The sequence below is a fragment of the Pundamilia nyererei genome, unplaced genomic scaffold, assembly GCF_000239375.1.
Source record: "Pundamilia nyererei isolate P.nyererei 1_Seehausen unplaced genomic scaffold, PunNye1.0 scaffold00111, whole genome shotgun sequence".
Classification (NCBI taxonomy): Eukaryota; Metazoa; Chordata; class Actinopteri; order Cichliformes; family Cichlidae; genus Pundamilia; species Pundamilia nyererei.
In genome coordinates, this window is record NW_005187512.1 from 508,961 (window position 1) to 520,460 (window position 11,500).

At 37.5% G+C, this 11,500-nt stretch overlaps 1 protein-coding gene across 1 annotated transcript in view; it reads right to left on the minus strand.

Annotated features, from left to right (window-relative positions):
- The window catches only part of LOC102200124 (protein kinase C epsilon type-like), an 85,093-nt gene that overhangs the window by 11,945 nt on the left and 61,648 nt on the right, over positions 1–11,500 (minus strand). Inside the window, exon 11 of the mRNA XM_013913003.1 lies at positions 6,437–6,591. Coding sequence (XP_013768457.1) covers positions 6,437–6,591 — 155 coding nt within the window. The remainder of the gene's footprint in view (positions 1–6,436; positions 6,592–11,500) is intronic.

Genomic DNA, 11,500 nt, shown 5'->3' on the forward strand with positions numbered 1-11,500 from the left:
CACACACACACACACACACACACACACACACACACACACACAGAGCAAAAGGTCAAAGGCTTCAGTGAATAGGTGACATAATCCATTTAATCCATTACTTGTTCAAATATACACAATTATTCTCCGTGTACCCCTGGTTGGGAAACACAGCTGTAACTGGCTTATCTTTAGCACCCAGCAGGTACTGTTATATTTTTTGTTGTATTTCAATGTAAAAAAAGACTGCATAAGAGATGGATGTAGCTTCCAGGTTTTAAAAAGGGATGTTAGTGTTCAAGTGCCTTACATTAGCTTTTTTTTAAAAATGGCTATAAAAAGACTTTCAGTCCTGAGTCGAACACACACTTTCCTGGTGAGTTGAGGTTCTCAGTCACTGGGTTACAATCAATTTTTTTTAAAGTTTTCTTCATATCATGTCTTAGAGATGATTATTTGTGGTATGCTTATTGGCTAATGATTTATTTCTTGTTCTTTTTTATCCTATTCTTTCATTTGAAATGAATATTTTTCCTTCAAAGCACATCTGATTTTACATTTTCAACTAAAATCTTCTATATTTAGTTTTATTAATGCTTTACTGACACATAAAATACTGTAAATATAAACTAAATAACACGTCAGACACTAAGATTTGTTAGGATTTCAAGGGAAAAAAGTTTTATTTCAGTAGATGCACTAAAAGTGACAAAAAAGTTTTCTGTTCTATTGCTCCTTTGACTCAGTCATATTTCATCCTGTCTGTCTGAAGAGCAAAACAAAGAAAACATACCTGGCAATATTGTGATCAGCTAAAACAAAATGAGACTTTATTAAACCCTCTGGCAGAAATGAGCTGTTGGAGCAACAAAAAAACAGAATTCATACAAAGTAAGAATGTTTAAAGCAGTTTCCTGCAACCATTATTATCCTGCACATATTCATCTGATAGTTATGACTTTTTGAGTAATTTTTAGAGGGGTGTTGAAGAAGAACTTCCCCAAAAAACACATGCTTGGTAGGTTTCTGGAAATGAAACCAAAAGACTGAAAGGGCAGATAACAAGAATTTTAGGTGGGTGATTGCAGGAAGAATGTGCATTGTGCAAATGGAGTTTACCATCATCTCTGGCGTGAACTGACCTTTAATTTCTGGGCAAACGAGCAAATTCCCAGCCATGTTCTGCTCACACTGTGTTTTTGTGTGTTTGTGCATGAGGATTTCATCCCATCACTTTGTATTCATGGCTTTGAAGGGCAGACACATGGACAATAAAAAGTCACAACAGTAAACGTGCACATACACACAACCAGCAGCCCCGGGATAAGCTGCAACCAAAACAGCCACATCTCATGTTAATGCAGTATTTGTTATTGTAATAACTGATATATCATTTTAACAGAGGCATTTTTTTTATTTTAGGGACATGTTTTGGAACAACTCAGAGACATTTCCAAAACAGTGGTGGTTCTTTTTGCTCTTAATAATAGGCCCAATGTTTAATGCCAAGACTGGAACCAGTTAATTAGACTATTAAAGGCTTAGAGTTTTTGGAGGTTCTCACATCATAACCAGCCAGGGTACCTGCTTATTTGTGAACAACTGCTGTATTTACCAGGTATCTTTAACAATATCAAAAAGTTTGGGTTCAATGAGAAGTTTTTTTTAGAGTAAGCTGAAAGTGCATCACCAGGCTGCTATTTTAGTTTAGACTGGCATTAGCTCATGTTCATCCCTTTGATAGGCTTAGAAGTTACGGTAACTTTGTAGAGCTGCACCGATTACTGGATAGTCACTGGTCTCATTGACTGTTAATTTACATAAAACTGTTGTGCCTGCTCTGACATGATGCTTACAGGTTTAAATACTTTCACGTCGTGAGAAAGAAGGTTTTCACAGGACTCTATGCAGTCCTTTGAAAAATTGTCGTGGAGGACTTTTGGCCCACTCTTCTTTGCAACAGTTAACCAACATTTGCAGCCATTCATTTATATACAGCTCACTTAAGGTCGACCCACAATATTTCAGTCGGGTTGAGGTCTGGACTTTGACTGGGCCACAGGGACAACTTTTCTTTTTTGGCCATTCTGTTATAAATTTGCTGCTGTGCTTGGGACCATTGTTGTGTTGCTTGAGCCAATTTGAGCCAAGCATTTAGCTATCAGACAGATAATCTCACATTTGACTCTAGGTGGTGAGCGAAGCCTGAATGTCTGTGGTCAACTTAATTGCAAGGTCCCCAGGTCCTGTGGCTAGAAAGCGAGCCCAAATCATCACCCGAGGTGTCGACACGAGGTGTTTATCCTGATATGCTGTGTTGAGTTTTCAGCTGAAGTAGTGCTAAGGCTTATGGCCAAACATCTCCACTTGAAGAGAGATATTTGGCACCCCTTTCAAACAAGCCATAGTTGTTCAGTCTTTTTCTAATTGTGTGGTCAGCTTTAGTATTCAGTATGCTGACTGAGGCCTGTAGAGTCTGATATGTGGCTTTTAGGTTCAGAATCAGGATTAAATGGTCTGATCTTCTGGTGAATCTGCTTGTACATCAATCCCTGTAAAGACTGTGGCCTCCTACAGCAGCCTACAGTTATCTATCCTCTTCTATGGAAGCAGTAAGGCTTTACTCAGTTTTTCACAGACCTACATGGAAAACTATAATTTTTACACAACTTCCTTAACCCGTAGGTATTGGTTCAGAATAACAAGGTAAAATGCAATTATTTGGTAAATTGTACAAATTATCCTGATTGCTAATGTCACCGTATTGTCCTAAGTTTGATAAGCAAACAACTACCAAGACTGAAAGTATAGTTTTCCTCGCAAATCTCACATCTGTCCTTTTTCCTGTCAACTACCAAGCATTTTGTTTTTTGTTAGTTGGCAAACAGCTTTTTTTACATTTCGTCCAATCTTCTCGCCCACTCCAAAAATAGCACACTCTTAACAGTGCCGTTGCACTGTGTGATCTAAATGTGTCGAGGGGTCAAAAATAGTAGCATTCAGTTCTGAAATGTTTGTGCTGGCAGAATTCATACAAACTCTTTTATCAGTAAATGTGTGTTTAAGATTTTTAAGAACCCGCAGCCAGCCTATAAACAAGACAAGTAAAAGTAGCCAGTGTACTTATCTTTTCTTGAGACTTTTTTTGAGAATAGACAAAACAATGAAACAGTTTTCATTGTTCTGCTCAGTTTGTAGAGTTCATCACATAGCAAAACAGGGTGAATCTGAAACTGAATAGAAACTTACTACTATCCCAGTACTCTTTGGCCAACCTTGGCGGGGTGGAATAATCAGGGCTATGTAATTCTTTTCAGATAGGTCAAAGCTGTTGTGGTATTCTTTCTCTATCATTGACAGGAACAACCTAAGACCTTGACAGTCTCCACACTGTGAAGGTTTTGACAGTCTGCCTGATTTCACATAGCCTTCTAGGGTTCAATTTTGACCACTTTTGCATACATCTTCCATGTATGCAAAACCTTCCACTCAACTCTGACCCGTCAGAATTTAACATTTTTAAATATTATTTGTTTTTCTCTTGCTGCACTGATCTTTTCTGCTGTGGAACAATCAACTTTTAAGATAACAGTGAGAAAAAAAACTTGTTTGGCTTATAGATGAAATATGAATATCAGAGATGTGCCTCAATCTTTAAATTAAATTAACTAATAAGAAACTGGCCTGAGATGTTTGAAGCAAACATGTCAGAATTTTGTCATCATCAAGTTAGAGACATTTCATTTCTAATGATAAAAGTATTTATCAATTCTTAATGAAAAGTACATGTAAATATGTTTAGAAAGTGGGAGTATTGAAAGTTGCAGGACATTTTCTTAAAAAAGATCAAGTATATGGACATGATATTTTCAAATATGGTCTCAGACAAGGATGACATGTGGAAATGTTTAAAAAAGGAAGGGGCACATGGAGGCTGCTGTGCTTCAGGAGGTAAAATTATGGGTGAATGACGCTTGTAGTATACAGATATATATATTTATTCTTTCTGGATTCTTACAGTGAGTGTATTTTCTAACATACAACAGAACATTTCAACAGGTTTTTTTTTCACGGCACCATTCAAAGAGACCTGGTTGTTAGTCTAGATTCAGGCTGGACAGACTGCTGTGAGGACTGACATGAGGTTTCAACTAAGGAAAATGTTTTATATCAACAAGCCTGTAGGTATAGATGTGTGCTTGTTTATGTGTTTTAAATATTTTGCTGTTGGGAGGATCATACAGGTGTCAGGGAATTGGAAACTTAAAGCCATAAACAAAAATTCTCTCTGCTAACATGCCACAGATGGTACGACATAAACACATGCAAACTCATGCACAGGTTGCATGATGAGAGACTCTAAACAGCAAATTAAAGTTCACATTCATCCGGGAAAACAGCAGAGAGAACAACATGCTTTTCTTCCATCAGTGATATTTTTGGATCAAACAACCAAAATCGTCTCTGAGTCTCTATCCATCACAATGGTGTTATGATTCAAGTTGTGTGGATTTTTTAGGACCAATTGTGTGTTTCTTATTGGTTGACAATGATATTATGACTGAATGGATCCATGCAGACAGAAAATACCTGGAGCAAAAGGACAATGAGGTAATCTCAGCACACGTATGAACGCAGAGCACTTCCAGGGTCATGACCAAACACAAGAACACTCTGTGAGTACTCGACAACAAGCAACACTGTGTTAAAACGAGCTGTTCCTCTCTCAGTCGGTGTTCTGAAGGATCCAAACCAACCTGACATAAGTGCCACTCAACATGCCTGGATGAAGTTTAACTACACTCACATATTTGGCTTAATTGTTCTACACCTACTGTAAATCAGCTGATGAAGCTTGAGGATGTTTTTTCTTAAAGGGTGTCCATCCTCCACAGAACCAACTAGCAGTGGTATAGAAACCCAAACATTCACTTGCCATCACCGGGTAAAGTATTCGTTAGCAACACGAAGTGAGGCAAATGACTGAAGCAGCTATCAGTAGGAAAACCACTGATTTACATGTGACTGAGAAATAAATCCATTAGAGAGTTATCTACCTAAATGATTGTGCACTAGTTACCAACTGTCAGCTACAAAGCAACCCCCACTGAGTGAATCACTTTCTATCTTAATAGGGCTTTGTGTTGGAAAATTAAGATTTTCTGTGGTTGTTTGCAAAGCTAACAATGTGCAGCCCAAGACTGATGATGCCTGAACTAAACTTGAGTTTAGCTTGAACGGAAAGAAGTTAGAAAAAAACAATCAAACACTGGTCAAACATAGCTGGTGAATATAACTGAGACTACCAAAAATCAGTTATTTAAATTTTTCCCTGTCCTAGAGTTTCCATATTTTTATATTTTTTTAGGTTTTTGCAATGCAAACATCTTGGTATTTAACAAATAGTTACCAAGATTTTGAGTTTGAAGAGAATCACGGCTTTACTATTATTCTCAAACACACCAAAGTGGGGGTTTTTTTCATCCACCCAGTATTTACTCAGAAAATACATTCAGAACAGATAATATATTCGATAGACTTACTGGAACACACTTCTACATACAGGGGTGGATGCAGCTACCAGCATCGCCATCACTGGCTGATAAATCATGCAATAAATGACTCTACAATAAATAAATTGTTGTTGCTAAAGTGTTTAGAAAATGTTCAGGACAAACTGTATAAAGTTTGCAGTTGTTGATTCTCCATTCATTCTCTGACTTTAAGCATTACAAACTGCTGCACTGCAGTGCTGATGTACCAACTTCGGACAAATGCTATTGCCTTAGCCAAGGGCAATGACAAAATAATAATAGAAAGGTAAACCAGATTAAGCATGGTGACAGCATGCAAACTGCACAGAAGAGATGTTATGCAGCATTTTTGTCAAATTAAATGGTTACCTAGCACCGTATAGCAAAATTTGAAAAGGACTGGTTCTTGCCCCAAAGCCACTATCAGTAAACAGATAAAACTACATTTGGCACAGAGGAAAAATATTACTTTAACAAGATTTTATGTTTTTTAATTACTGTGCTGCATATGTATTAAAGCAAAGCAATAGTTGTAAAGTATTTGGTCATTTGTGTTTTCCACCTTGGAAACTCAAAAGTACATATTTAAAGGTTCTTAAATATATTTTCAAACCTACCACTCCACCTTTTATGGTTCGTGCATTCAGAAACTTTCAAACCAGCAGAATGATGTGCAGCCACTGAGCAGTTTGACAACAAAGTTCACAAATTACGTGCTCAGTGATTCTGTGAATCACCCACCCCTGAATGACTGTCCAAACAATGGAAACATGTTATGTGTTGTTAGAACATGGGCGCTCTGACACCTACTCAGACCAATGTACATTTCAGGAAAGGAAGGCTTTGCTGCAGTTTTCTTCATTCTTTGATTTTTTTCAGAAATTCTCTTATGTCTCCTGTTAATCGAACAAGCACATCACGGTTACCTGTAAATGACTCCGTGTCGGTGCAGGAACATCAGGGCAGATGTGACCTCGGCGGCGTAAAAACGAGATCGTGCCTCATCGAACTTCCTCGATCGCTGGATCTGAAACATCAGGTCTCCTCCATTAACATATTCCATCACAAAGAACAAGCGGTCCTGCGGGAAGACAGTGAAAAAGAACTTTATTCAGTAACTGTGTAAATATTTCAATTCGAAAATGTCAAAAATATCAACATAACTCACTGATGTTGGTAATTTTGTGAATGAAACATGGCAATAACAGAGCAGCACTTCCTCTTTTAAGATCCTTGATTTTAAGCTAATGCTTTTACATTTATCCATTAACAATAAATAATTTAAACTCATAAATCATATACAGTCATTAAAAAAAATACATTGTATACACTTGCTTTTGAATATTTTCAAAACTTTAGATTAATTGAGTTTTGGGAACTACGCAGAAATCGTTTACAGTTAACTGTTAAATCTTCTGTTACATATTTTTTGGAAACTTAAAAGGAACCTATTATTCTTTTCTTTATATTCTGTCTAATGAAAACCATTACACTGGCGGATGTTCATTTTAAATATGTTTCAAACGTTTCGAATAATGAGGTCGCTGTATGTACGAAGAACCGCTGTAAGCCAAAAGTTCCATTTTCAAACCGTTGTTCTGCTCTTGATTCTATATGATATCCTGGAGTCTCTCATATGATCATCACAGGTACACAGCTCTGGCTGAGCACAGCAGCCCCGCCCACCAGCTGTTCAAACATTCTGTTTTTCACAATTTTTTCATATCACATCTGCCTAAATCAAGACATTAGAAGAAAACAATAAATGGAACACGAACTGTTTATTAATCAGAGAGAAAATCTTAGTTGTAAATTTAACCCATTTTTAAAAACACAAGACACTTTGGATTTTGTCTCAAATTTCCCTGAGTAGAGAAAGAAAAACAATACAGATTGCTATGTGACAACCACTAATTGTCCCTACTTCCATAGAACCCCTTCCTGTGATACACACACATACAGAGGCGAAAAACAACACACACACTGCTGTAGACCACGCCCTCTGAGCCCTATTCTCTTGGTAATGAAAATGGGCTCCGTGGGGAAACAAACGGCCTCCTTCCTGAATTCCAGCTCGCTTTCTTCATATAGGAAATAAGAGAGAGAGAGAGTATGTGCAGTGAGGGTGCTGTGATATAAACAGCTGGGTATATAAGAAACAAGGAGGAGCCCGTCAGAGCCATTGTGTGAGGCCTCAGGGTTCACATCGTTAGCTGTTAAGGTGACACAGAGCTACAGATCTGAAGCTTCTGTGTTTCCACCACATTAAAGGAGACCCCCGGCTGTGAGGCGTATATAGGATTTGTAAAGAGCGACAAAGACTGAATCTGAGACACAGGAAGTATGTAAACAGAATATGTGCACGTGGAAAGGTAAAAAAAAACCAAAACCAATTTATCCTGTAAACTCTGTAGAACAAAGACAAAAGCATTTCTATGTGTGTGTTTCATTACATTGAGAGCAAACAAAGTTCTGTTTCTTGCATGTACCTAAAACTGTGGAGCTAGCTGCACAAACAACCGCAGTTTCCTCTCCAATGCATTTAGCTGTGAATGGGTTTAAGCATGACAATGATTGTGCATGTTCTACCCTTTGTTATTTAAAAAAGACAACAGCAAAGAAGAAGTAGAAATTTTATGATTGTCTCACACCCACTGAGTTCTCCTTATTAGCATTGGAACAGTGATTAAGCACGAACATTGAACATCTTTGGCTTTATACAGCACCTGCTCCATTAACTCATCAGATGCACGTCAAACCTGTCGCCATCTGGATATTTGGGGCATGCTTACCTAAAAAACTGTCTGTATGTTTGGCCATAATGAGTGTTCATAACTGGCCACAGGATACATTAATTCTTAGTCATTGTCTATGTTGCCTGCCTTGCAACACATCTTGAGAGCTTTGGACTGCACTTTAAGAGACAGAGTGTTGAGTTGCTGATCCTGAACTAGTGAAAAATTTTGAAGGTAGTCGTCACTCTAAAAGAAAGACACATCTTGATTTGTTGTTTCGAACATTTCAAAAAGCTGGAACATTTTTCTAATACCTTAAAAAAGCAGTTGGTCTTGGTTTATAGTCTCGGAATAGACAGCGAATGTGACACAATCGACCTGTCAGGTGCAACTCAGTCTTTGCAGGTTTGTAAGCGACTGTAAATGTCTAATGGGCTAAAGTAAACAAATACATAAGGACAACAGACATTTATGAGAGCATCATTAAGCCAGAGAATTGAAAAAGTTTATGGCATAAAAAAGCCTCTTGTTTCTTAAATCTAAAATGAGAGACTAAACAAGTTTTCAGGTTTTTTGACCGCTTTGCCCCAGTTTTCCCAACCCACTTTACAGATGAGGACATAATTATTAGCCTCCAAATATGATTTTTTTAAAAGTATTTCCCAAGCGATGTTAAATAGAGCACAGCTTTTCCAAACATCCTGGTTTTATTTTGGATGCTTACATTTGCACAGAAGCAAAATGAATCTGAGAAAAATCGAAAACTACCAGCGTCAAAATGATTAGGCCCTGTGATACTAATAGACAGTTATGTTGTAGTGCAATCATTTGTTGTAGTCTCACATCCTTCTCTCCCGAGTACTCCCAGACTATTTTGCTCTGGCGAACCTTTCAAACTTCTCTAGATTTGCTGGTCTTCCTGCACAGACCTTGATCTTCAGTTCACCTCAAAAATTTCACTGGGATTCAAGTCGGGGCGTCATGCAGGCCAGTCAGTAACCTTCCTATTAATCTTTTGGAGGCAGATCTTCACCATAATCTTTCTCCAGGTTGTGCTTCACCTTCAGCCTGGTTTGAGGGTGTTTCTTCTGCAGAAGTGAAATTTCTTAGTAAGTGAAAAAATTTGAAGGTAGGCTGTTCTGGGGTCTTTAGATACTTTCTCACTTTGACTTCTTACCTCTGCCAGGCTTGTTCTGTACTGTGTGGCTCTCTTTGAATTTCTCAATGATTCTTCCCACTTGAATTTTAGACACTTGGAAACACTGTGGTAACTTCAATTCAATTCAAAATGTTGGAAATTTATAAAACAGTGCACAGATTTATTTCTCTACTGATAGCAATATTAACCAGATATGGCAATTCCATTTTAACCATTGCAGCTCAAACAAAACAACAGTCTGTCACCAACTGTATGCTTCCTTTCTACCAATATACATTAACCTTCCTCTGGTTCCCCTTTTTTAAAATAAAAAATACAAATAATTTATATTTCAAGTGCTAAGCTTCCCAAGGGTGAGGGTCGTTGCTAGATGGAGAAACTACCTGTTTCTCAAATTTTTATCTTGATCACAACTTTTGACTTTCCACAGTTAAATGGGGAAAAATGGGGAACAAAAAAATCAGTACCCATTGATGAACCTGCTTGTGCCAATCCCAGTGCCATACACCACCATTTCTTCCTGTTAAAAGGGAGTTTTCCTTCCCATTGTGGCCCATTGCTTGCTCATTAGGGAATCATACAATTATTAGGTGTTCTTTCTAATCTTGTAGCATCTTATGATGTAAAGTGCCTTGCGCTGACATATACTGTAAATTTGTGCTATATTTTATTAAAAGCTGAACTGAATTAAATTTAACTGAATGCAGTTACACAGCTTGAAAGACTTGATTGTTCTTTAATGAGAGTCGCTGAATCTAGACGACAAAGAAGTCCAATTTTGTTCGGATGCAAAAATTGTACATTAGCAGGTATTTTGCAGATGACTGCGAACTTTTCTTCTTCTCATATACAGATACTTCATAAGACCATTTTAACCCTTTCATGCATGAATTATGACAACCTAAATCAGGATTTTTTTTTTCTTAAGTATTTTTATTCATCTTCAGGCATGAAAAAAAGATTTTTGAACTTCATTTTTTTAAACATGAGTTTTTTTTACATATCTGAATTATGAATTTGGTATGGAGGGACACATCACTGTCCAATGTACTGGTTGATGTGCAAGTATACAATCAACACTGGCACAAATGCAAGAAAACAGCCTTTGAATAGCCACTGTAGTGACCACTATGCGTGAAAGAGTTAATGTGCTATCATTATTTCCAGTAGGCAGGTTAGTATAACAGATACGATGGAACTCCTTCGACTTCAAAACAGTTTGCAGTTGTGTAGCAACTATATGAAGTCTACAAGAGCTAAAATATTACGCTCTATATGAAATATGTCAACGCTGACCATATCTAAGGGTATGATAAGGGTACCAGATGTTAGTAAATATTATGGTCTGCTGACCTGCTGAGATTGCAGTTTAAATGATTAAATTGGATATAGACTTAATTAAACAACATTTGAAAATCATGTCTTCTTAGCTTACCAACCTCTGTCCCTATGTAGATGCTATACCTTATTTTGTGTTGTGTTGTGTAGCACTGCCTAACAAGTCTAAAACTGATTGTAAGCAGGTACAAAGTCCATTAAAATGTGATGCAAAAGGGTCCTGACTAGCAGTGGGTATATGTTACTATACTAATACACTTTTAAATCCTTTTTAACTGCCATGAAATCAGGATTGCTACTGAGTTTTAGGGACCTTCCACAATGAAGCGTTATACTGTCTGTAGAGTATTGTTGCTTTTCTTTAGTTGGATCGGAACTGATTAAAAAAATTAATTTGGCCATTCACCAAAACATGTCACATTCATGCCATGTATATTTAAAGCCAACCTTGGGCTCTTTTCTCCCCTCTGTTATCAGTTTAAAGAGGCCTCAAAATTTCGTGTTACATAAGTGGCCGATAGTCCACCTCAGAGAGAATTTCTTCCCTCCCTCCACTCCTCCTGAAAGCGACTTTAAACAGGATGTTGAAATAGTTTGTTTAAATGTACCCAAAGTCCCAGCTGGTCCCACCCAATCAAACATGAATAAACATTTCCTGACTGTAATTACAAATGTACAGATACTGGCTTCCCATTTCTGACACACGGGCGCGCACACATAGACACACACACACACACACACACACACACACACACACA